At 40.1% G+C, this 27,029-nt stretch overlaps 2 protein-coding genes across 5 annotated transcripts; both read left to right on the top strand.

Moving 5' to 3' along the window:
- Positions 1-508: 508 nt before the first annotated feature.
- Positions 509-5,753, top strand: LOC147257000 (uncharacterized). The gene is made up of 4 exons (XM_086210011.1): positions 509-568; positions 681-744; positions 3,470-3,539; positions 5,562-5,753. Exons 1-4 carry the CDS (start codon positions 532-534, stop codon positions 5,751-5,753), a joined length of 363 nt encoding a protein of 120 aa, XP_086066137.1. The 5' UTR covers positions 509-531.
- A 6,875-nt stretch (positions 5,754-12,628) lies between these two features.
- On the top strand, positions 12,629-26,514 carry ilf3a (interleukin enhancer binding factor 3a). 4 transcript variants are annotated; one of them, XM_086210727.1, is made up of 20 exons: positions 12,629-12,767; positions 13,222-13,347; positions 15,483-15,594; positions 16,020-16,213; positions 16,330-16,498; positions 16,610-16,781; positions 18,179-18,270; positions 18,737-18,832; positions 18,954-19,065; positions 19,147-19,244; positions 19,334-19,442; positions 19,533-19,673; positions 20,356-20,546; positions 22,298-22,417; positions 22,526-22,657; positions 22,757-22,912; positions 25,081-25,207; positions 25,341-25,379; positions 25,492-25,881; positions 26,042-26,514. In XM_086210727.1, the coding sequence occupies exons 1-20, from the start codon at positions 12,673-12,675 to the stop codon at positions 26,140-26,142; spliced, it is 2,772 nt and encodes a 923-aa protein (XP_086066853.1). In that variant the 5' UTR covers positions 12,629-12,672; the 3' UTR covers positions 26,143-26,514. The 4 variants fall into 4 exon arrangements, with proteins under 4 accessions (XP_086066853.1, XP_086066852.1, XP_086066851.1 ...); XM_086210726.1 differs by having other exon boundaries at positions 22,298-22,657; positions 22,757-22,894; XM_086210725.1 differs by having other exon boundaries at positions 22,298-22,657.
- Positions 26,515-27,029: the final 515 nt, after the last annotated feature.

Genomic DNA, 27,029 nt, shown 5'->3' with positions numbered 1-27,029 from the left:
CTACAAGTATATAGAGGCTAATATATGCTTTAAAAATGGTATGAACTCAAATTAACCCCTTATAATAGTAGTCCATTCACGTGTACACGTGTGCTAAATGAAGTTTATCACTCACTGTCTTGCTTGATAAATCGAATCAAATTATTGCTGCTTTGGTTTTAAGGGCACTTGCAGGGCGGGTTATGCAAAGGTGATATAAGAAGTTCTACACTATAAATAATTACCAGGATTTCACAATAGTCAACTGTAAAATTTCACACTAAATTGCATTATTATCACCTTACAGGATTTAACTTTAATGTTCACAGTATGACACTGTAATTTAGACGTTTACTATAAAAACAGTGCCATCACAGTAAACTACTGTATTATTTGTTGTTTTAATTATTACTGGGATTTCACAGCATTTTATTGTGTCATTTCACCGCAAAATACTGTATTAAGACTCCACGCAAAAACACAGTAAATTACATGAACCGCACTGAATTGTGGGACCTGCCGCGGATCTTTTCAAATAGTAACAGTTTGTGCATGGACTTGATGCCACCCGCCCGGAGAACAAGAGAAGGTAATTTAGCCTCGTTTTCTACCTTTGCGTTCACTATATTGAACTTTTAAACGAGTGTGATGTTCGTCGTTTTAATTACTCTTTATTCTCTGACGCTTTTATTTCTACACAGTCAAACCGAGGGACACCCACCTCACCGAAGGCTGTGAGGAGCAACCACATGGAGGATTAACACGGTTAGTTGGTTTTATCAACTGTTTGTGTGAGCTAAAGGGACATTTTATTTCACGGTAGAGTGAATCTTTGCTCCACATTTTGATTTGAGGCTGTGGCTGGGGTTAACGTTAGCAAGTTAGATAGTTGGTTTGATACGGTGTGAAACACCTTCGCAGCTGACGTTTCTCTTTCATCTTGCATGTGAAATTCTCAGTAGAGCAGCACGTAGGCTAATATAACGTTAGTGCTTTTTTTTAATTTTTTCCAAGCATTTCTTGATCCATCAACGGCTTGTTACCAGGGTGTTTGTCTTTTAGGCCTAAACAACTTTTTTGTTTTTTCCAGCCATCAAATGATGGAATAAAAAGTTGATATTGTAGCGATCATTGACCTGCTGCATATGCTCTAGTTTACAGTTTGATTTTCATTGGTTGTCCTGGTTTTTTGTAACTCAGCTGAAGAGATTGGGTCCATTTTCCTCTTCGCATAACGAGTTGTTATTATTTTTGCCTGTATTTTCCTCTTCTAGTTTAATAATTGTGTTGTTTTGATGAATAATGTTCCACTGTAAATTTAGTGGGTGCATTTATGTGTCTGATAACGTCGGTCACTTTATTTAGCACATAAAGCTGCACAGTAACACTCCCAATTATCGCTATCAGTGTGGTGTGCCTGACTGCACACGGAAGTACCTCAAAGCCACTGTTCTAGAAACGCACATATATAGAGAGCACAAATCAGCAGGATTGCATTGCAGGCAAGTGGACACAGCCTTAAAGTGTGTGGCTCAGTCTTGTGCATTTAAGTGTGATACTGTAACCTCTCTTATAAAGCATTTGAAGACACACCCAAAAGATGGATTGGAAATCAAATGTCCATTCAGAGGCTGTGACTCCAGCTTCACAGTTCCATCCAGTTTTGACTTGCACATTTCCAGGAAGCATAGAGGTAGGCATGTAGATGATCTAATTGACTTGGTTCTACACAAGTCTGTTCCTACAGAGCCTTTGAGTGAGCCTGAACCGGGGCCCTCATGTTCAGATGTTTCTGATGAACAACATGAACCAGACGTTCCATTTGCTGTGGATGAAGCCCTATTCCTACACAACCTAACACTTCTCTTCTTGAAATGACAGGCTAAGTTATTGTTACCAGTAAGTACTATTCAAACTATCATTGAGGACTTTCAAAATGCCCATGAAATTGGCCTGTCACACATGTTTAACATTCTTTGTGAAAAATTGAAGGTTCTTGGAATTCCTGAGACCACAATAAGCAACATTATTGACGAAATTAACAGAGAGGATCTACTGAAGATCTATAACAAAGGAGTTCTGAGCACAGATTTTAAGAGGAAGAATGCTTTTAAAAAGAGTTTCCACTATGTTGAGCCTGTGCCTGTATTCTTGGGAAATGATGAAAATGGTAAAGAACGTTTTGCTCAATATGTACCTGTACAGGAGACATTGGCTGCCCTGTTCAAAAATGAGTCTGTGCGAGAACAGTATGCCGCAACGCGCATTGAACCTTCCACAGTTAATGTCTACCAGGATGTTAGGGATGGAGAGGTATTTAAAAGTAATCTTCTGTTGAAAACTGAGCCATCCTCAGTCCGTGTGATACTCTACCAAGATGCATTTGAAGTTGACAATCCGCTTGGCTCGGGGGGAAAAAAAAACAGTGTTGGCTGTGTACTCAACTCTGACTGACATTTTGCCTCACAACAGGTCCAGTTTTAATCAAAATCAGTTTTTGTTTTGTTTTTTTACTAATCTTTGATTTATCCAAGACTCTGATACCAGATCAAAAATACCTCCCCCCCAGATCACGTATTATATTGAAAATAAGCCATTTTCAGTTATTCTGAACGACTAAAACAGATATAAACACCAGGTGATAGATCCTTCAAGGGTATAAGTGTATGCATTTTTTGCACACAGTATATTTTTGACCTTGGAAGAATTTTAAAACCATATTTTGACAAGTAACATAAAATTAAACTTCCCAGCCAAAAGTGATTCAGTAAAAAATATGGCCAAAAAACAAGAGAAATTTTCACTCACCGGACAAAAATGTCCAGACAGTTAATTAGTGGGAATGCTATGAGCATTCCCACTATTGTTCTTCTATTCTTTATTATTATTATTATTATTATTATTATTATTATTATTATTATTGTTGTTCTTCTGTTCCTTATCATTATTATTATTATTCACGTTTCAGCTCCTTCATACTTTATGCTATTAAAACCGTTCGACTATCAAAACGCTCTTTTAGGACATTGCCGCTATTACTTTTCAGCTTTCTAACTTTTATAGTTTTTACTCTGTAAAACTTTTTTTAACCAATTTTTACAATGGAAGTCTATGGGAGAAATCTTCAAACCTGCTTCTACTACTTCTGCTACTACTTCTACTGCTTTTATTACTACTATTGCTACTGTTACTATTACTACTACTACTTTTACTATTATTACTATTACTTTTACTACTATTACTATTAAATTTACTACTACTATTGCTTTTACTACTACTACTACTACTACTACCATTGCTATTACAACTATTATTATTACTTCTATTACTGCTATTACTCTTGGGCATTTTATGTGAGATTTATGCATTTTCAGCAGCGTTTTTCTTTTCAGCAATGAACATTCCCACTGCATTTTCACTAGGAAATGCATTTTTTTCTAGTTTAACATAAAAGATCACCCGATATTAATACTTTATTTTTGATTTACAGATGCTTCCTGGGTATCAATCCAGAAACTGGCTCGAAGACAAAGAGGAAACGTGGAGGGTTCAACGCACATGTAAGCACTCTTAATGCGCAAACTGGTAGATTTCGAGTGGCAGGCAATGTAGAAGGTTGTAGAAGGTAGAATGTTGTTTTTTCTAACAACTTGTGAGTGTTCCTTTTTTGACCTGTGGATTCCATTTTGGCAAATTGGCCCATTGACATAATCCCTACAGTCACAGTCGTAGGTTTGTTACCTTTAATTGTCGGTACAAGCTATTTTTAGATCAGTGGAGCAGAGCTGTGAGAACATCTCCGTCTCGTAAGGTTCCATTATTATCTCATAGCTTGTTGTTGGATTGTGTATTTAATGAGTTTGATGAGGGAAACCAAGAAATCCCATTAGCCCCCGTAGCGTAGCTCTGAGCAGCTCATGTCTCTGCTCCGCTTATCTAAAAATAGCTTGTACCAACAATTAAAAGTAAGGGACCTACTACTATGACTATAGGGGTTGTGGCAATGGGCCAGTTTGTCAAAACTGCCAAAACCCATGTTGAACTCTCCCTTTAAAATATGCCTGAATTGTAGTGGTTTTACTGTTGTACAGTTTTGCTGTTGCACATTTTAAATTGTTAATTTTTAAAGCTGTTTGTAAAGGGTGTCCCTTTTGTCATGACCCTTTGCTTACATTTGCAGCCATTTTGATTTTATGTAAGAGCCAAAAAAAACTATATTTCCTGTGAGTGGTTTTACTGTTTACATTTTTAGTGTTGCACATTTTATACTTATTCTTACGATTTGTTCTGAATATGTTGGCAGCATGTTTGCCCAGGAAACTGCCTATAAATGTTCCTGTTAAATGTAATATTGCACTTTGCACTTATCGTAAGCTTGATTAAAAAGTGAAAACAAATCATGATTTTGTTCTGTTTTCTTTTTTGAGCATAAAGTGAGAGGGTGCAGTAAAATTACAATTAACGAATGGATTTTACAATATATTACTTTGTTTATTAAATTGTAAATTATTGGTTAATAATTGCATTACTTTTACAGTAATTCAACGTAAATATTTTCACAGCAATTTACTGTATTTATTTCACATTACTTTACAGTAAGTCCACAGCTAATTACTGCTATATCACGGTAATTCCTTGGGCATGGCAACCATGAATTTACGGTTAAGTGTTGTTGTTTTATTGTAAACACTGTGGCATAATTACAGTAAAGTACTGTGAATTAATCACGGTAAATTGTTGTGAAAATATTTACAGCGAATTGCTGTGAAAGTAATGCAATTATTAGCCAATAATTTACTGTAATTTTACAGTGAAATTTCTTACAGTGTAGGGTGCACCACAAGACCAAGTTTGTTTTTGTTCTTTAAACTTGAATTATGTGGTCATTTGATTCAGAGGACTTGCTGGCCACAATTTTAACAAATCAAACCCTTAAAGTTGCAATGATGGAATACAGACTGCTACTATCATGATAATAATAATAAACATGACATAATCTGAGACCATCTAGCTACAAAATTATAAAAAAAGAACAAATATATTTGGTGCTCAAGGCAGGAAATGGAACAAAACTGGTACAGATTCATACACGATCACAACCAAAACACAACAAGCTACAGACCAATTTTCATCCTCAAAAGCTATCCTTCCAGTTGGACTGATAATACTTATCTCTATGCACTTGCTTTTGAGACAGGGCAGGTGCAAAACCAAGAAACTACAGGAAACCACTGATGTGATTATGTTGACACATGGGAGTGGGGAGAGTTCACCCACCTAAAATTTGTCTGGTTTTGCTCGGTTGACAAGTCAAATGCTCTCCGGTGAAAATGGTTGATTAGTTCATAAAGCTTAATCTCAACCTGGCAGTCATTTACTGAAACTATTTCAAACACCCACTTTTTTTATATATGAAAATTGAGATTGTGAAAAGACTCATGGGAAGTGACACCATATTCATCAGGGCAAGATGACCACCCTCCTACCACAAAAACTGCTGTGGGAGGTTATTTAGATGAGCTGATCCTCTCACTCTGGTCAGATCACCAGCAACGCCAAACATTCCACGTATTCTATTCCAGGTGTTCTATCAGCAAACTCTAACTAAGAAACCTCCAGACACCTTTCTCCATTCTCCGCTCTTCACCTGTGTGCATCCACAGACTAACGTAAGTTTGTTTGCTCTGACCTCCATGAAGTGTGCCATGCGGCCAGGAAATGTTTGTTTTGAGGCCCCTTACCTTGACGTGCTGCAAGGCCTACATCCTTCATAATTGCTTGAACAAAATTATTTCAGTTATATTTAATACTTTGATTATTTAATATCATGAATTTCCTTCGCTTATATATCATGCATTTAAGTGATTTATCCTCCTTTGATCTATTACTTACTTAACACTACAGAATGAGTTTATTTCCTGTCCAAATGGTTTAATGTAATGATTTATTTGATGCTTTATTTTCAGTTACATGGCCAAATGAGTTATGATGATTTAACTGAACAAATAAATTGAAGTTAATTATTGAATTCTGGATTTAAATATGAATGAATTGATTTCTATTTTGATGATTTGTTGTTGTGAAGAAGATTTAGGATTTACTATTGACAAACTTAAAGATGAACTGAATTGAATTGCTCTTTATTTTTTCTCTATTTAACATAATTATTGATGTAAATTCATTTTTTGTTTGTTCTGTAGCACACACAACCAATTACCTTCAGTAAATATGCCACCCAGTGGCTAACCTCAGTTCTGTCGCCGCCTCCTCCTCATAACATGGTCAGCTTAACCTGTGACCTGCCTGCTCACCTGTCAGTCACACACCACTCCTAAAGGAGACTTACATAAAGGAATTCTCTTCTCTTTATTCTTTTAGAGGTATTTCTGAGTGTCAATGATGTGAGGTGTGTTGTTGTAGGTACTTAAAATGTATGTTGTGGAGCCATTCAGCCACTGTATTTTTTTTCCCTCAACTTGTCAAGAATAGCTTATTATTGAAGCAGAAATATCAAAGAAATACAAAAAATACAACCCTAATAAATTGACATTCAATATGAACACTACCATAACAAATTATACAGAATTACAATGATTATATATATAGTGTACAATCAGTTGATAAGAAGGGTCTATTCGGCAATGCTACATCATTCTCCTTCAAGATCAGTATTACCAAAAACTGATAGCACCACAAAGTTACTTTTATCAACAGTAAGGATGTTAAAAACTTGATCCATATAATGACTCATTCGGATTCCCTTCTAACAGCTGTTGGGTCTTTTAGAATATTGATCAGCTTGTTCAAAGATGCATTGAATTCTGTAGTTCAGAGGAGAATACATAGATTTGCTTAATAATTGGCTAATTCTTAGCCAAGGGACTATTTTTAGAATTATACTCATATTTGAATATATCTCATAATTTCGCTGTCCCCCACGTGTTCGCCCCACTACATGTACACTTAAGTCGCATCAGATTGATGCTGGAAGGACAGCAGTCACAAAATGCAATAATATCAAAAGAATAAAGATAAGATAACCCTTTATTCATCCTACAGTGGGTCCATAGGGCATCCCAGGACAGAGCTGGCCTTCTTAATCAGTTTGTCCAGTCTTAGAAAATGGACTGATATTTTTTAATTGTTTTTCATTTACATATGTTTTGCTTGACTATTGTTTTAGGTTCAAGATAATTAATTAAAAAATAGATTTATACTTTATCTATTTTTCATTAAATTCTCCTTTTTGATGAACACTCCTTTCCTCCGTCTGCATTTGGGTTTTATTCCCCGCCCTTAGAATGTGACAGTGGTCCGACCACAAAAGACCCAGCAGACAATCCCTGCCTCATGGTAAATGGACTAAATTTTATATAGCGCTTTTCTACCTTAGCTGCACTCAAAGTGCTTTACAGTGTCATCTCATCCACCTATTCTCACACACACACACACACACACACACACACACACACACTGATGGTGGACACTGCCATACAAGGCACCAACCTACTCATCAGGAGCAATTATGGGTCCAGTATCTTGCTCAAGGACACTTCCACATGGTCACCGGGGTCGAGGATCGAACCAGCGACCCTTTGGTTGCCAGACAGCCACTCTACCCACTCTACATGTTCCATGTCTTGTCGTCCTGTCTTATTTTGTAGTTAGTGTCCTGTCTTCCTGTGCTCCGTCTTGTGATAACCTTGTGTGTCTCACCTGCGTTTATTGCACCACCTGTGTCTCATTTCCCCAGTGCATTGAAACTCTGTGTTTTCCTTTGTCCGTGTTGGACCATTGTTTGTCATTCATGTTTCATGTTGTCCCCGTTGTGTTCCCAGCTCCCCCCAAGCTCCAGTGTAAGTTTTGGTTTATTTTGTTACTTTGTATTTGGTTTTCAGTTGGTACGTTGAGTTCGTTTGTTGTACTTTGTCTCTTTTTCATTAAATTCCCCTTTTTGCTGAACACTCCTTGCCTCTTGTCTGCCTTTGGGTTTTATTCCCCACCCTCAGAATGTGACAGTCTGATGTAATTAAAATGTCTCCCCTATATATCAACATATGGCAATGAGTTTTGCACAAAAATCAAAAACTTAATCTTTTTTCTTAGGCTGTCTGCAGAAACCTGAAGTCCAACAAATGGCAAGTTCACTGTGCTCTCTCATAGAGCTTGAGTAACAGTATGCTGGTTTGGATTGGGCCCATTACTATGGTTCCTAAAACATGTACAGTATTACAGTGCCTGTTAACAAATATACACATGCATGAACACAGATACATGAACAGTGTTGGTCAAAGTGGACTACCTTTTTAACTACAGTTTAGATCAACATGAGGGGTGCTCTGCTATATATTTTTTTCTGGATCAGGCCTGCTGAGACTCATTTTCTTTGTTTCTGTTTGCAAATGTGAGTGTTGTCATCATGGACTATGTTGAGTTTAGTAATGGACATTTGGTTCAGATTCTTTAAGTTTGCATTATCATGGACTCTTATTTGTGTTTATATTTTGTGTTTCTTAGGCCATTCAGTCTTTCTACCGGAGGAGTGAGTCTGGTTTGTGTTGCCAGCAGTAAGTCAGACTTGTTCCGAGTGAGGGTTGAACTCTGCCAAAGCTGCTTTTGTCACAGGTTCTGTTCATAACTTTTATGGACAGAATTTTTAGGCACAGCCAGGTGGTGGAGAGAGTCGAATTTGAGTTTGGATTGGGGCTGCATCGGCAGTGATGCGGGTGGTAAACCAGTCCGTTGTGGTAAAGAGGGAGCTTAGCCAAAAGGCGAAGCTCTTGATTTACCGGTCAATCTATGTTCTAACCCTCACCTGTGATCATGAGCTTTGGATAATGACTGAAAGAACAAGATCGCGAATACAAGTGGCCGAAATGAGTTTCCTCTGCAGGGTAGCTGGGCTCTCCCTTAGAGAGAGAGTGAGAAGCTCAGTCCTTCAGGAGGGGCTCAGAATAGAGTTGCTGCTCCTCCATGTTGAGAGGAGTCAGTTGAGGTGGTTTGGGCATCTGGTGAGGATGCCTCCTGGACGCACTGAAAAGCGCGTGTCAACATGGGTTTTTGCACCTGCGTTTGCTCTTATTAGGGCGTATTCAAGCTTCCGGAAGACCCGGGTCTGAGCTCCTGCTGTGGGGGCTGTGTGCCTGTGTTTTTCTTTCTCGTACGTCATCGCGCTGACCACGTCTCATTTCATGTAAACGTGCGCTGGAACACTGAGAGGTAAACAAACGACAACGTGGACGTTCCCGAGTCGAACTTGAGCGTTGTCCTTGCATGCATTGCAATGTTGTCTCTTTTGCAAAGCATACAAATGGCACAGATTGGAAAACGTCTGAGTGCTAATGCAGCGAGGAGGATGAGTTTTTGGCTCATCTGGAAGGGAGCCGAAGAAGCTACAGGCGAAGCCTGACAGGCGACACAGTGACAAAATCCGGATGTGACAGGAAGGTCGCGTGAAACCTGAGATGATGCAGATTGCCTTTTTCACACTGCTGGCGAGCCGAGCCGAGCTGAGCCGCTAAACACCCGCGGGTCCGAGTCGAGTCGACCCTTTCAGAGTGCCGAAAAACCCGCGTTGACCCATGTTTTTGGTGCAATGTGAAAGGGGCTACATTCAGTTCTTGCCAGATCCTCTAGCCTCTAACAGGGTTACGTTATATCCCTTTCACACTGAAAAACACGTGTCACCGCGGGTTTTTGGACCCACGTTTGCTCAGCATCAGGGCGCACTCAAGCTTCCAAAAAACCCAGGTCTGAACTCCTGCTGTGAGGGCTGTGTGCTTGTTTTTCTCTCTCATACGTCATCGCACTGACAACGTCATCATTACACATAAACGTGTGCCGGAACACAGAGGTAAACAACCGACAACATAGATGTCGTCAAGTCGAACATTTGAAGGACATCAACAGGAGGACTGATCTTACGGCAGAGGCCAAAACTTGATTGAGAGATGAGTGAGCAGCTCTCAGCCCAGTCAAAGTTTTTTTTCAGTTTATTTTTTTCTGGAGCTTCCATGACGACAGCTTGACAGGCCACAGAGTGACAAAATCAGGATGCGACAGGAAGGTCGCGTGAAACCTGAGATGACACGGGTTGCCCTTTTCACACTGCAGGTGTGCCGAGCCGAGCCGCTAAACTCCCGGGTCGCTTGGCGAGTCGGTCGGCGCGGGTCGAAATGCAGAGTCGACCCTTTCAGAGTGCCGAAAAACCCGTGTTGACCCTTTTTTTTGGGTGAAGTGTGAAAGGAGCTTAATTTTATTTTGGGTTATTATTAAAAACCTCAGCACGGTGGTGCAGTGGTTAGCACTGTCACCTCACAGCAAGAAAGTTCCAGGTTCGAGCCCCGGCTCAAACACAGGATCTGTCTGTGTGGAGTTTGCGTGTTCTCCCTGTGTGGGTTCTCTCCGGGTACTCCAGCTTTCCCACACATCCCAAGACATGCAAGTGGGGACCTGGCAAATTGGATACTCTGAATTGACCGCAGACGTGGCTGAGAGTGTGAATGGTTGTCTGTCTATATGTGTTGGCCCTGCAATTGACTGGTAACCTGTCCAGGGTGAACCCTGCCTCTCCCCTGAAGGCTCTGGAAGTTGCAAAATACAATAGAACAAGGTGTTGGTGCGATCAAAATTTGGTCAAAATTTAGACATCTCAATTCAGTTCTGTCTAAGGATGGTGTATGACACATCTTGTTATTCTTGTACCTCCATTAATTATGCCTTTTATCTCAAACAATTCAAGGCAAAATTGTTTCAAATGTTTCTTCAAAAGCAAACCTTGGTCATTGTTACACTAAATTACCCACTTCAGTCTTTTCTTGAAAATAGGACATTTTGTCAAATTTCCATGAGATTGTAGAGGAGGTTTCATTCTTATGGAACAGAACTTATCAGCTAAGCATTCTCAAGCATTCCATGAAATGAGGAAGGGCTTAAAATTAAGTCAATTTTATTTGTATAATGCCAAATCACAACAAAAGTTATCTTATGACACTTTACAAGTGGAGCAGGTCTGGTACCACACTTCTTCAATGACTTGACACCGAACAATTCTCCATCAGCAAGCACATCAGACAACAGCGGTGACGAAAACCTTCCTTTTAACAGGCAGGAACGTCAAGCAGATCCAGGATCAATGGGGACGGCCTTCTGCTTTGACCGGTTGGGGGGAAAGAGAGCAGGAGAGTGGGGCAGAGACAAAGACAGATAATGGAGAAAGACAGATATACAGAAGGAAAGAGAGAGACAGAGATAAAGAGAGAGAAAGGAAGAGACTGATGGACAGACAGGGACATGAGCAGGTGAAGCTTTGGGTGGCAGATTGAGCCTCTTTAGGTCTGTAGCTTCCTCCTGTAGCACCCAGGATCTGGGATAAGGGGAACCTGAAGGCTCTGGAGAAGAAGACGAGTGAGTGATACATGAGTATGATTTATATATGACACATATAGGAGGACAGAGAGGAGGAGAGAGAAGCCCAGTGCACCATGGGAGATCCCTCGGCAGTCTAAGCCTATAGCAGCATATCTAAGGGTCAGCCTAAGCAGTCCTAACTATAAGCCTGATCAAAAAGGAAGGTCTTAAGTCTGCTCTTAAAGGTAGAGAGGGTGTCTGCATCCCAGACTGAAACTGGGAGATGGTTCCACAGGAGGGGAGCCTGATAGCTGAAGGCTCTGGCTCCCATTCTACTTTTAGAGACTCTAGGAACCACCAGTAACCCTGCATCCTGGGAGCAAAGGGTTCTGGCTAGGTAATAGGGGACTGTGAGCTCTGTCAAATATGAAGGTGCCTGATTGTTGAGGACTTTGTATGTTAGAAGGAGAATTTTGAATTCTATTCTGAATTTGACAGAAAGCCAATGCAGCGATTCTAGGTCCTGAGGATGTTTTCCATCCTAAGCAGCACCTTTGCAATAACTGTTCCCTCTAAGTTTATATTTTCTTCGACAGGTTGCGTCTACATTAATTTATGCTTTGGGTCTATTTGGCTCAACTTCACTTGCATCTCTTTTGCCCTGAAATGACCAAAAGAAATCTCATTAGGCAAAAATACAACCTCACTTATCCAAACACAATGATCAGTAGATACTTCTCCAAGCAGGAGGAAGACAGGGAAGAGAGACCATTACTCATTGTTGTTTGTAGTCTGGGATCAGCTGTATATTCCCAATAGTTATTCATAGAGTGAACACCCAAGACGCTTTTTTTTTTTTTTTTACATTGGCAGAATAGAATCTAAACGCGTTTTTATCCAAAACACACTAGCAAAAACTTTGCATCCTGATATTTTCTGTGCATTTTGACACTATTTGAACCTCCAGAAAAACTATTTCTAAATTTAAAATTTTGCCTAAATTCCATTTTGTATTCAGAAAAGTTGACAGACTAACTCAACCAACAGGACGCTTCCCAGGTGTAAAAGATCTGTCTTTAAAAATCTATTTGTGCACAGTTGTGTTCACACCAAACGCGAGGCAGATTTTCGCAAATTATTGCGCATTATCTATAACCGCAATAGGACACTCTGCGGCTATTTGCACAATGCTGAAAACAAATCGTACTTACAAGGAGAAAAAAGCGTTGAGTAAGGACTTGATATGTAAAGAGAATATTGAAAGTAGTCGCAAACCGGTTACTTTCATGGCGTACAACATCACTGACCAGCTACAGCGTAGGAGGCCTCATAGTGACGTCATTCATGAGCGACTTTACATCGATTGCCTTTAACAAAAAGGTAGCAACGCTCGCTGAAAAGGTCGAAAATAAAGACCTGTTTTCCTTTCATAGACAAAGGTAGGCTATGAAGACACGACATAATCACATCAAAGTTAAATTGAAGTCAGTGCTATCTTCAGCTAAAACATGTCTGGAAATGGTTTACGTTATGTGATTAGCTGGCAAGATGCAAGACATCGCTATAAACGCTATTAGCTAACGTTTGCTAACGCGTCTTAGTTTATCACAGTCTTTTTTCCACTCGTCGTTGATTTATGTGTTAATCCCTTATTGTTTTCAATAAGGGATTTTTATTTCGGCAAGAGTTTGTGTTCAGGTAATTTTTGTTCAACCTGCTGAGGAAATCTGTACGTAAAGTTAGCTTGTCAGCTGGTGGTTCTCAACTAAATATATCTTGAATGCCCATATTTAGCTTAATCCCATCCATTAATGGTCAGTAATTGGCATAGCGTGCACGTTATTGGTTTAACAAACACTTTTGGTGGATAAACAGGAGCTAGTTTCTTTCCAGAGGACGCGACACCATGGCGGCCGCTGCAGCGTCAGCGTGGGATGAGCACCAGGCGTATGAGGAGCTGCTTTATTGGGATAGTCTGATCCAGCAGGGCCACAGACTCCTACCACATGATTTTGATAGGTAAAGTTATTGATAGAGTAAGCAGTACATGGTTAATTTATACGTTTAAAAACATAGATGTAATGATACAGCGACAAAGGCATGGGAAATGTTTTTTTTTTTTAATTTATATACTTTGTTGGATGATTATTGAATAGTAGTATTTATTTGATTACCTAAAGTGTTTGTGTGTGTGTGTGTGTGTGTGTGTGTGTGTGTATAAAAATATATAAGCGTGTGTTTGCGCACCTGTGCCTGTATATACCCTAATATAACAGGACATGTACTTTCACCTGTGCTGGCCTCAAATGCATTGGAAAAGAAATGAATGATTCCTTGCCAAGTTAAAAAAAAAAAAAAAAAAGTATAGGCAAAAGTGTGACATGGAAATTTTAAGCCGCATGATAATTGTCTTACTGTCAGATAGACAGAGATGTTCACACATCTGTTTACAGCACATCTGCTACCAACTTTACAACACTGATTCCAGTAAATTCCAAGATGAGAACTTGAAGCATCAATATTTAGCTTCCTTGACTAGCAAAAGTTGTGTATTTGCTAAAATGACTTGTTAACTGCTAGGGTTATATTGAGCAACAACCAGGAGGTACCCTTCTTACCTGGGGTTGTAGTAGGGGGCTGAGACCTTCAGACATTTGGCCATCTACTTAACACACTGTATAGGCAGGTTAGCATCCCTCCTACTTGACCTCTCAGCTTCTAAAACATGTAGCCCCTCTTCTGTGGAATTTATGGTTAAAATACATCAAGTTCAGGATCTTGGTTTGTCTAGAAGTAACCCTTCCATACAAAATTGGCCATTATTGGTAGTAGCAGTTGCTGTTCAGCAAATGTAATGTTTTGTTAGATGATGTTTTAGGTGCTGTATTAAATCCCTGTGCCAAATCAGGAAAGTAGTTCCAGCAATGTATCTGATCCTGAAATATAATATATCTCGCAATATTGAACTTCTTGTCTGGCTCTTAGGAGTGTGGCAAATAAGCACTTTACCAAAAAGGTGTTTATTTTGAGTGGACGTATTGACTTTTCTGTGTTTCTCTTTAGCAATTTTCCCCAAACCATTCCTCCCACAACCCACCCTTAAAATATGAGAAAACATCCCAGGCCATAAATAAATCATTTGTCTTGATGGGTAACTCAAAAAATGTTCTAAAATAAAGCTTGAAGTTTTGTTCTTTGTATTTTTGGTTCATTTTCTGTCAAGAGTTTAATTGTATATGTATGTTAGTAATGTAACAATTTTTTATGCATCAATTCAAATTGAACCCGACATGCTCTCTACAATCTTATGGCAGCAGTGCTATACAGATGCACAGCTCATATGCTGATTCATCCTCATGTATTTCCAAACTGGCATCAAATACTGGGCAAATCTTTTAAGACTTGGAGCTTATAAATATCGATCAACTATTTTATTCACTAACAAATATAACATAAAAAAGAAAAAAACAGAGAGGTGATGGTGTGGAAAGTGTGTATTTGAATGTGTACAATTTGTGATGCTTTGAAGCCATGCTGTTGCCCAGTTGTCTTGTGCTGACAATTGTTTCCACTTCCCCACTCCACTTTTGGCCAATTCTCAAATTGCACCGTGCGTGACCATATACTAACATGATCACTGAGCATAACAAACCTGATATTCGGTCAGAACTCATACTGGTTATTAGTTAAATGTCATCACCGGGTCTAGCTGGAACAGATGTGAAAAGATACTGTGCAGGGCCCTACTGTACACACAGGGAGGTGACAAGTTTGCACTCCCAAGTTGTAGGGCAACTACTTGGTTTTAAAAAGTGAACAGGTGAAGGACAGGGAAAAGATGAGAAGCACATTAAAAAATGTTCTTATGCCGTCATCATGCTGCAACATTGCTTGTTAGAACATTATATGCAGACAATTCACATCTTTATCTGTCCATGTTTGCTTGCTAAATGTATGTATGGCAAAAAAAAACAACTCTTGGCCACTATACATGTTCTGTACTCATACACGTGCAACTGTACCATAGTGAAGTCCATGGTAAGATGCACACACACTAGTCAAAAAAACTACATTTAGTGGGACAAATGTGTATAGTACAAATCACATACAGTGACTTACTGGAGGTTGTGCTCCAATCTTTGTTCTCATTCCAGATATGAGGAGCTGCGTTATTGGTATGACTGTCTGTGTTATGAGGAAGAGTTGAGACAGTACCATGACTACATTGCTGCAATGGAGAAGACTGAGGGCAAACACCATCATAAGGTTCCTCTTTCACCTACTAAATCATTCCTTGTAGACTTGAGTCATTCAACTTGCTTCCTCAAGGCTCTACACTTAGAATAAACAACAGTCATCTTCAAAACCATTTTACTTCCTTTTATAATATTTTCCTTCCTTGTGCATGAAATCTGTACCTGGTGCATGTAGACTTTTCTTTGTCCCGAGCTTTTTTTGATCATGCATATGCAATGTTACTAAGACTGTATATCACATACAAATGCAGTTATTTGTATGTCACAATTTCTTGCAACACATTGTAGGAGAAATTGGGTAGATTGGAGATGAAGACCTTTTTTTTTAAACAATGCATAATTTACTTTGAAAAAAGTAAGATTATTTGATTACATGGTTACCATACTGTTCTTTACTCCCACATAAACCTAATTTTTTACACTTGACCACTGAAGGAAGCTTCACAACGCCAGATGCCATCAGGGCCAAATGATCGCCATGTGATGGCCAAACACTCAGAAGTTTATCCTTCAGCAGAGGAGTTAGAGGCTGTGCAGACAATCGTTTCCCATGTTGAATGTGCTCTGAAGACTGTGTCTGACGAGATGCGCACTCCCAACGATGGCACAGACAGTACAGAAGCAGGGAGGTAAGCACTGTTGAAGAAATTTCTTTAAAATCGAGACTGTAAACAGTTATTTTTGTTTCATAAAATTATACTTTTACATAAATTATACTATTTCCATCTTCTACTTTCCATGATAGTGGAGATTCACAAGAGCGTGTCCTGCGTGGGGTTATGAGGGTAGGCCTGGTGGCCAAAGGACTCCTGCTGAAGGGAGACAAAGACTTGGAACTGGTCCTCCTCTGCTCCAACAAGCCCACAGTCACCCTGCTTCAACAAGTGGCTGAAAAGCTATCTACCCAGTTGGAGGTATTAGCTACAGTTGTGTTACTTCATTTAAAAAAGATCAGTTATTTTTGTTTCTTAGATATTTAAATTTCTGCCTTTGTCAGCCTGACTTTTTGCACCTCTTTGTGATAGACAGTTTCAGCTGGGACATATACAGTAAGCCAGTGCCCAGAGGATGCAGCCATCACTGTGAAGAGTACCAAAGAGTCGGCCCTGATTCTGACTCTTCACCTTACATCACCTCTTGTCAGGGCAGAGCAAGAAAGTAAAGCTACAGAAGGAGCTGACAAAGATGAAGGAGAAGGTAAGCATATTCATCCATACTGAAAAAAGAGAACTGATCTGTGTGTTTTCAGTGTGCAGATGTACTGCTCCACTAAAAGCAGTCAGTAACAAAACAACACATAAGTCCCAAGAGCTTGCACAGTGACTGTCAGACCGGTGCCAGTGAACAACTATGGAATGTTTGCTCTTCACTCGCTCCAGTCCTGTTGTCGTTTTATGACAGTCTTGTGATTTTCAGCGCTCAATTTCCTCTTTGGTGTGACATATTCTGCACCTGCTGTTGATAACAATGCCTCAGTCACAAAAACGGCTATGTTTATTCTTGTTGAATTGTTTTCATGTTTGAGATGAAGGCTTTTCAAGAATAACAAGTGAAAGCGCGCACTGCATGTCCTTGATACTGTAGACCTGACTGAAGCCAGCTGCAGCAAAACTGATCAGCAAAGTAGGACTAGTGAATTGTTGGTTGGTTCTCTGGTATTAAAGAGTTACTTCACCCAGTGCAAAGTGAAAATTGACTTTCAGCTACTCAAAGTTAGTTGTTTTGAACTCTGAAAGTTGCATTTTCCCCCTGTGCAAGACTTCTTGGGTAACTCAAGAACACAGAAAAAACATTTACAGATATTAACATTGACCAACAACTAGAAACAGCAAACCATCTGTTTACAAACTCCCAAATGCATTGTCTAGGGTATTCCACACATGCTTTATCCAGCCATAGTGCTCACTATGCCAAACACATTTTGATTTGAATGTATTTTGGGTAAAATACAGTAAATAATTACTATTCATCATGTCGTAATATTGGAATCCCACTAACTCCTGATTATTAGATTGTCACTTTTAATTCTTGTCTCCTGAAATCCAATTGTTGAAACTTGATATGTAAATGGTAGGCTAATTATATGTGTAGTGTAGAAAATGAGCAAAAGCTGCTATGGCCTGTTGTAAGGTCTGCTCAATATTTGGGTTTTTATCAATTTTGCTGCAGAATGGCACAGACGTGAAGGTTCTCTTAATACTTGTGACTTACAACTGATAACCTTCTAGTGTTTCAAGTTTTTTTTTAGGAACGCTGGACCTTTGACCAACTGGACACACTGTCTCAGGAGGGGGGACAAGCAGCAAACCCAAGCCGAGGGGCTAAGGGAAAGGGGACACACAGTGAACAACATATTATGATATGTTGGAAGTACTACTGTGTTGCCATGATGGCCTTTACACTACTTGTTAGCCAATACCCATGAAAAAGAGACCATTACGCTTGTTGGGACCAAAGTTTACCCTGAGGTATTTTGGAACCCCCTCTCCCTGCTGCTCGTGCTTTGTGGAAAGCTGCTTCTCCCTGAGCTGCAAGACAGAACCAACCCCCTTGGTCAAACTGTACCTTTTCTTCTTACCCCACTTCGTCAATAGAATCGCGAACAGTCAACGATCTGCCGGACGTTCTGGACAGGCAGAAATGCCTTACTGCCTTGGCGTCTCTCCGCCACGCCAAGTGGTTCCAGGTTTGCATTCACGTCATTATTTGTACACAAGCTTCAAATGTCCTAGAATCTCTTTTTATCCTCCATTTAGAGACATACGCTGAATTATCATCTTGAGTTTTTGTAGTTCATCCTTTTAAAATATCCGTTTTAACTTAACTCATGAGAGGAGATCTGCGTCTCCATGCCAAATGACACAATGAGAACAGTCATTGTATCCACCAGCATACTATAAACTTGCAGTACAATTTGAATTTCAATCGACTGAGATATTTTCATTTCAACACCACCTCTGTCCTAAAATGTTATATATCTCAATGATACCAAACAGTATGCAGCATATTTGTTGTAACATTTCATAAACTGGAAGATGGCTCATTTATATTGACCTTTCTGTGTTTTTGTGGAACACAGAAAACGATGGATGGAGATGACCTCAGAAGCAGCTGCTCATCTAATTGAAGGAGATTTTTTTTTGTGTCTCTAGGCAAAAGTCAATGAGCTGGATTCGGCTGTCATTGTGATCCGTGTGATGAGAGACTTGTGTATCCGTGTTCCTACCTGGACACCACTCTCTGGATGGGTGAGATAATTGTTGTTGCACTGTTGTAAAGCTGTTCATGAAACATAATGTTTAAAGCATTTCTGGCAGCTCCATTTTTATAAATGAGTCTATATTCTGGCTCTCTTTGGTTGCCATGCAGCCTCTTGAACTGCTGGTGGAGAAAGCCATTGGTACATCTGAGAGGCCAATGGGGGCAGGCGAATCTTTCCGCAGGGTTATAGAATGTGTTGCCTCTGGAATCCTTTTAGAAGGTGAGCTTGAACTTATTATAGTTAGTGCAGCATTTTTAAACAGTGGCATTGACATTGATGAGCTAATTTGACTGTCTTTAGATGGCCCGGGTATTAAAGATCCATGTGAGAAGGAAACAGTTGATGCCATTGCAGCTCTAACCCTGCAGCAGCGTGAAGACATAACTCAGAGTGCTCAGGTAAGAGCAGGCTGCTAACCCATGCAGGCGCAATTACATGTATATCAATAAACCCTGGAAAAACAACAACATATCTCCATTGTCCTCAGTTGGCCTTGAGGCTGTGTGCCTTTGGACAGATGCACAAAGTGCTGGGGATAGACCTGAAGCTTGTGAAGCCACGGAGAGGCTTGGGAGCTGGTGGAAGAGGTTCTATAGGTATTTAATTTATTTTTTTAATTTAACATTTCATTTCTTGCCCTTCAGTATTTTATTTATTTTTAGACATGTTTCCATTGTTTAATACAGCCCAGATAGAACCTGCAGGACACACAAATCTGCCATCCAAGAGACCCTACACTGACATGGATGGAGGAGAGGACGAGTCCCACCTAAACAGCAAACAGAGGAAGTTTCTCAAGTTCCAGAAGCGCTTTCCAAGGAAATCATGTTAGTAATGAATATCAGAGGCCTTGATGTGGGCAGAGACTTTTAACTTTTAAAACTATTGTTTAAAGAACAGCTCCTGTATAATTTTATAACTCTTAAGATAGACTTAGGAAAGCATTTGTTGTCCACTTTTTGTGTGCAGTTAGTAGAACTTTGTCTTTGACTTGCATGACCTTAAAATAGATAGTCTCACATCCAGATAGGACCTATTATTACACACTTACGTAAAGCATGACAGGAGCTTCATTTAATCAGGCCCTAGGTTCTCGATAACGAGGACTGAATAAAAGTTAAATGAGTGTTTTCCTCCTGTTAAATTATAAATGTGATCATCTTATAAAAAACACACACAACTGAATCATTATGTAGTCCCACATTCTGAATTGATAAAAACTCACACAGCTCAAGAACATCTGGCCTTACTAACAGCTGTGCAGACATGTCCCGGGGAAATCATTAACAAGTTTTTGTCGTATAATTAAATGAAGTCAATATTTATTTCAGTCTTCCTTGAATGCATTGATAAGTCAGCCCTTGTACACGTTCTGTTTTGCAGTAAACTGAAACCAATATTTTTTCTCTGCTGGTGGAAACTTGTATCAATATTAATGCAATTTTTTTTGATCATGTACTAAATAAAATTACTGGTATTTGTCTTGTCTGCTTGTTTGTTTTCCTGTAGTGACAGATGATTTGAGCATGAATGCTGTGATGCGTCTGAACCAGTACAAGCCTGGCTTGGAGTACCGGCTCACATCTCAGACCGGTCCAGTCCATGAGCCGGTCTTCACAATGGCTGTGGACTTAAATGGAAAAACCTACGAGGCCACGGGGCCCTCCAAACGAGCTGCCAAGCTTAATGTAGCCACCAAGGCAAGACCCTTTAACTTGTTTTTAGATAGAAGTGGCCTCATCAGCAGTCTACTAGGCTTCCAGGCTTCAGCTCAGACTTGGTTCAAATCTTGTTGGTTTATATTATCAATGGACTTCAAGATAGTGCTATTTCAAGGTTTAAAAAATGTTTGAACAAAAAGATCTGGGGATTTATTCATCAGATCCAAACTGGACCAATCTGTTATTTTAAAAGCGGGGTCTCAGGATCAGCAGACCCAGTTGTTACACAATTTTTTGCTGATATCAGCAACTTATTAACTTGCAACTGTTTTTTCTTAATTGCTCATTATGTCCTCTCCCTGTGCTTGGCCATGATGCACACAATCTCTTTGTCAAGAAAGTTGGGCAAATAAATCCAGGCTTTCTGCAATATATTTTGTTGATTGAAACAACGTGGCTGATGGCTGGAATGGGTTGTATGCAGATTGACGTTGCATTTATAGCAGAGTATCACAATTATTATCTGTAGGCTGCTACACGGACCACTGGAGCTGCTTGCACCCACACGGGCCTCATGTGACATCTATTTTTCTGCAGCTTGTTCCATTTTGTGGCTACACGTGACTTTAAAATGACACTCACTACACATTGATCTGCCACAACTGCGCCTCAGTAGAATTATTAATTTGCTATTTGTGCTCTGCGAGATGAGGATGGTCATACAACTACAGCTACAATTTGAAGATAGTCAAAGGTAACACACATTTTGCTTTAATTCACATTCAACATTGAGGAGCATTGATGTTAACAGTTGGCCTCCTCCTTTCACTTGTCTCAAATTTAAACAATACTTGCGACCAACAGAGAAAAGGAAATGGGGGTGTTGGCCAAGTAAAAAGCATAACTGATTGGTAGTAATTTAACAATTAACTTTCAGTGGTCTGCATGATCATTTATATATGATACTGCATTTTTCAAAATGTGGTTTTCCTCAATTTCTGCCGGGACTATCAGGCAAATTTTAGAAAATCTTATTTGAGCAATGCAGGGATATTACTTTGATCAAGAGACTGGAGGCAAATTCAGTAGCATAATAATGCAACTACACTTTCCAAGAGTCATGAACTTCTTTGCTGTAAGAATTTTAAGATAATATATATATATGAAGTATAAGATGCTAGAGTAGACTTATGGCTTTTGCAAGTTTATCAGGTATTTTAAACACTGACTGCACAGTTGTCTTTCATATTGTTTCACAGGGATAGAGTGGCAGTGTAGCACGTGTATGTTTTTCTTCAAATCTGGTACATTCACCATCTAGCCACGTAAGGTGCAGTAGTAGAAAGGAGATACTCTCCTCTCCTCCATCACTCTTTATTGTCTGAATTTAGCCCACTTCCCTTATTCTTTTGTTCCTCTTAATAATTTCTGTAAAATAGCTGTTGAGGTCTCCATGATAAAAGGCCAAATTCTGCACCACACACGAAAAAAAGCTTGTCTAGAGACAGTGGGGCTGAAATTTTTTACTATACCTCTGTGAGAGAAATTTTCTTAAAATGAAAAACAATCTCCAGGAGATGCAATATGCTGGTCTCTTTGGACTAGATCAAATACAAAGATTTCAAGTTGCAGTTAATTACATCCGAATGAAAACATTGATTTTACCAGTACCAATAGACGATTGGTTAATTAATTTCTACATACTGGACCTTTATCTAACCGCCACAAAAAATTAATCTTTTTGTCCAGTGAAAGTGGGATTAGTTGCACTTAGAATTTTTCCTTCTCAGGTTCTGCAGGATCTTGGCCTTCCGACAGGCTCTGAGTCCAAATCAGAGTCCATTTGCAGCACTGAGGATCGCCAGGAATCAGCCAGAACTGCTACAGCGGGATCTGCTACACCAGAAGATGTACGTTTTCTGTCCTCTCAACATTTGACATACAGAATTATTGGTTGCTGCCGAATAGTAGTTGAAGGTTCTTCATTCATGTGGATGTTAATTATTTCCTTGGGACAGAGTGGTCAGGGTCCCATCTTGACAAGGCACGGCAAGAACCCTGTGATGGAACTGAATGAAAAACGCCGCAGTCTGAAATATGAGCTGTCTGCAGAGACGGGCGGTTCCCATGAAAAGTGCTTTGTGATGGAGGTTTGTAGCACACGCATACATTATTTACCTTTGAGGAAACACCTTTTCCATCTTAAGAAAAAAAATAATGCTGATTGGAAAATATTAACCATCTCTCAGGTGGAGGTTGATGGGCAGAAGTTCAAAGGGAGGGGTTCAAACAAGAAAGAGGCTAAGGCCTATGCTGCCCTCGCTGCTTTGGAGAAGCTCTTCCCAGACGATAGCATGTCCAGCCTCAACAGAAGTCCTGCTAAGAAGGTCACTTACACTGACATGGTAATCTCCTTCATGGGCTGTATGAATCAAGGTGACTTGGTGAGGTTTTTTTGTTGAGCAATTTTTTTTTTCTTTCACTAAAATGTTCTTGTATGACGAAAAGTTTAAAGAACATTTTTGACCAAATAATTTAAAACTTTAATACCAATTAAAATAATTATACTGGGGAAGCTTTAGTTTTAGAAACCCTTTTCAATCACTTCCAAAATAAGCATTGTTGGTTCCATTCAACACAAACTGTTAATCAAAACTCAACCAGTAATTGGTGTATATCTAGTGAATAATCCATCCATCCATCCATTGTCTTCCGCTTATTCCTGTTAAGGGTTGCGGGGGGGCTGGAGCCTATCCCAGCAGCAACGGGCGAGAGGCGGGGTTCACCCTGGACAGGTCGCCAATCCATCGCAGGGCCAACACATAGAGACAAACAACCATTCACACTCACATTCATACCTACGGTCAATTTAGAGAATCCAATTAGCCTAGTCCCCAAATTTATGTCTTTGGACGGTGGGAGGAAGCTGGAGAACCTGGAGAGAACCCACGCAGTCATGGGGAGAACATGCAAACTCCACACAGAAAGATCACATGCCCGAGCTGGGACTCGAACCCAGAACCTTCTTGCTGTGAGGCCACAGTGCTGACCACTGCACCACCGTGCAACCTTAGTTTTAGAAACCCTTTTCAATCACTTCCAAAATGAGCATTGTTGGTTCCATTCAACACAAACTGTTCATCAAAACTCAACCAGTAATTGCTGTATATCTCTAGTGAATAATGCAGAGGTATTTTGCCGAAGTCATATGTTACAGTTAAATTTCTTTGTTTGATTCTGTTGGTGTCTTGCCTTGACCCTCATAAGCCCTTTTCACACAGCTACAAAAGCCATGTTTTTGCCCCCCAAATTGCCGGCATGCCTGTCGTGTTCACACCGAGCAACATGGGCAGGGAATCGCCATGCTAATTTAACCTCCTCCAACCCTAGTCTTTTTACCGCAGCGAGTTTGATCCGAACAATCCGCCCCACTCCGACACTGAGTTTCGGGGCGTGAAGATGTACCCTATCCAGCGGGACTTGCGCACAAGGGAGAGACAAGAAAAACTTCACCTGCAAGTTCCAAGTTCAATTGAACATTTTGGAAGATGGCCAACTGGGGAGATACTGAGACCCGCGAGCACCTCAGCCTCCATGCAGAGGATGTCATTCACCACAACGTTTCAGGAACAGTGAAAGATGGGCCTTTACTGGGAAGTCTGGCCAGGAGGATGATGGAACATGGCTTCTCTCACAAACAAGGCGCAGGTCATTTATAAACTTAAGACTTTGAGGAAAAACAGTGGAAACACAGACTCTAAAGATGCAGCTCATCAATCTGTATTTGCATGGGGTAGCTTATCACCTCAAAGAAATTGTAAATCTGAGTTGTAGTTCCAGCGACTTCATGCCTCAGGTGCAGCGTAAAAAGTCCCACAACAAACTCAAAGGTTTGACGTGACATTCAACTTTCAACTTCTGTCAGACTGATATGCTCTCTGCCTAATGAGAGCCGAACGTATTCGTCTTTGGCGACGCGCTATACATTCCTCAACTTCATAATCTTCTTGGAGCTCCTTCATTTTGGCATCATACCTACTTCATATTCTAAGCATACTTTCAAAACCCCGCATAAGCATCTTGTCCATGAAGTTTGTTTGTGCTTGATTGATTGCACAAACAGCCAGTAGCAACTCTTCCTGATGTCTTGGCATCCTTGTTTTCAAAAATTGAACTGAACACTGCTGACAGGTGACTGTACTTGTTGCATGGGCTATATGTCATTGGACATGCCTAGCATAACGCATGACATGTTATCAGGATGTGCCACAAGACTATTCCTCCTGTTGCCGGCTATGGCCCCCTGATGAATAACTACAGCTTGCATTCACAGTATCTATCCGGCCAAAAGGCAGAATACTCCATGACAGCAATTCCTAGGTCTTTGTGTCTGAAAACGCCTATAAAAACCCATGTTAAGTGGAGGAGCTGGTATTCAGACTCAAACAGTTCTTGATTGAACATAAAGAAAACTGCATCAGTCCTGGTAGCCATTTGAAAAAGTGTCATAGGTATTATGCTGTTAAAGCATTTTGTTGTGACATTAAATCTTCTGTTTTTCGGGCTTCAAAAGCACATCCCAGGGTTCGGAACTATCCGTGGGATTCCATCAGACTCTGGATCCCGTGGCTGGGGTCCTGGCAGAGGTCGAGGGAGGGGCCGAGGCAAACCGTTTTCTTCAGGACCCAGTTATAACAAGAGTAAGGACTTCTACATCCTCAAGTCATCATTCTAACTTTACAAAGACCATATTGGACACTTTGAATACACATCATAATAACTTATGAGGAAACTGGCAGTGAATAGTGATTTCTTTTTTTGTTGTTTTAAAAGCCAACTACAGTTATGAAAGTGGCACTGGAACAGGCTACCGTGAGTATCTACTGTCCCCTGACTTAAGATTTCCAAGGTTAAAGTTGAAATATTGAATCATTTTTAATCAATGTCTGAAACAAAATTGTGATACACTAAATCATTTTTTCAGATAAACTGTATGGTAACAATGGAGCAAGCATCGCAGCAGGAGGCACAACCTCTAGTGGATCAGACTGCATGAGTGGCTCAGTCAGTACCAGTAGCACTGTGGGCAACGCAGGCTATGGCACCTTTTATCCAGAGAGCAGCACCACCTACTCCACCACAGCCGTCCCCAGCTCTAACTCCAGCACTAATCCTAACCTGAAGGGAGGAAGCTATCAGTCGATGCCCCCTCCTGCTGACCAGGAGAGTCCGTACAGCTATGGGTATGGAGATGAGAAGAAGAAAATGCTCACTCAGAGTCAGAGTGAGGGTCAGGCCCAGGGAGTAGATTACACCATGTACAGCACATCTTACCCCAGCTCAGCTACAGGGGGCCAGGGTTATAATAACTATGGTGAGTAAAGAGCTTGGTATCCTTTCGTCTAATAAAATTGCTGCTCTCTGTTATGAATTTACATGTGATACCTTGTTGCATTCATGTTGTGTTTCAGTAAGATTCCTTATGATAAACTGAATCACATGAAGAAAATCCTGCTTGTTATGTCTCTGTACAGGTTGGGGAAACCAGTCGTCTTGGGGGAACGAGCAGGGGTACCAGGGCTTTGGAGGACAAAACCAGGCCTCCTTCTCTGGATTCAATAATCTGAATTACTAGTCACCATATGATGTACTGCCCTCCTCATCCAACTATGCCATCTTATAACTCTTATCAAAGCGGTGATCATTCACCTTGATGATGATCCCACTATTGAAAAGAAAAAAGTTGTCTCTGAAACTGGAATTCTTCTGTTTTGTTCCTCACTTGTCCATTTTTTCTTGTGAGTGCAACAGACGTACATACAAAACCCACCGGGTTTATTCATATCATATTGTCTCAGCTTGTTTGTTATTCTAGTGTATACTGGTTCTGTATCTTTAAGTTCTAGTTTTGATTTAAAGCTATATAGTCAGCCAGCTGTGCATGCACATGTTCCAACTGTGGATTAATTTTCTGTTACATGAAATGGTCTGACTTTCACTTTGAATAAAGTACTCTTATTTTTGAGCAAAGTCTCTCTCTGTTTCTGACATAATCAGAAATGACCACAAGTTGAGATCAGATTTACTTTTCATTTTTTTAAATATAAAGATCAGGTAGCACATGCAGATGCAGAGGTGAGAATAAGGCTCATTCACTGTTGTTGCAAACTGAGTCTACTGGGGTGAGAAATCAGCACCATCAAGATGCTGGCAAAATATGGGAATGGCTAGTAGCTGTTAACTTGTGAAAAGTTAATTTTCGGCCCTGCTTCATGAATTACCGAACATATGGGAGCTGTGAACAGTTTTGAGCGAAAGGAAATGCCACATCCCTTTTTCTATTTCCTTTGTTCATGAAACATTAATACAGAATATAGTTTTATATAAAGGCCACATTTCCAGTGAACCTCTAACAATCACTCATTCATTCAACATTCACAAGCTCTCTAATGTAATCAAAGTGAAGAATGAAAATCACTGGTGTTCTGCTATAAATCTCCCATTTCTGCATTGTAAATGCAA

Source organism: Aulostomus chinensis, chromosome 8 (assembly GCF_037954235.1).
Source record: "Aulostomus chinensis isolate RoL2024-O1b breed Wild chromosome 8, RoL_Achi_v1.0, whole genome shotgun sequence".
Lineage (NCBI taxonomy): Eukaryota > Metazoa > Chordata > Actinopteri > Syngnathiformes > Aulostomidae > Aulostomus > Aulostomus chinensis.
This window is presented reverse-complemented; position numbering and strand designations above follow the sequence as displayed.

What these genes read in the sequence shown, in the direction of transcription:
- LOC147257000 (XM_086210011.1), top strand. Translation starts at nt 532, where the DNA reads ATGGACTTGATGCCACCCGCCCGGAGAACAAGAGAAG. An exon ending in CGCCCGGAGAACAAGAGAAG is followed by an intron (nt 569 to 680) that starts GTAATTTAGCCT and finishes ATTTCTACACAG; the next exon opens with TCAAACCGAGGGACACCCAC. An exon ending in CCACATGGAGGATTAACACG is followed by an intron (nt 745 to 3,469) that starts GTTAGTTGGTTT and finishes TTTGATTTACAG; the next exon opens with ATGCTTCCTGGGTATCAATC.
- ilf3a (XM_086210725.1), top strand. Translation starts at nt 12,673, where the DNA reads ATGAGCGACTTTACATCGATTGCCTTTAACAAAAAGGTAGCAACGCTC. An exon ending in TTTTCCTTTCATAGACAAAG is followed by an intron (nt 12,768 to 13,221) that starts GTAGGCTATGAA and finishes GTTTCTTTCCAG; the next exon opens with AGGACGCGACACCATGGCGG. An exon ending in ACATAACTCAGAGTGCTCAG is followed by an intron (nt 19,245 to 19,333) that starts GTAAGAGCAGGC and finishes CATTGTCCTCAG; the next exon opens with TTGGCCTTGAGGCTGTGTGC.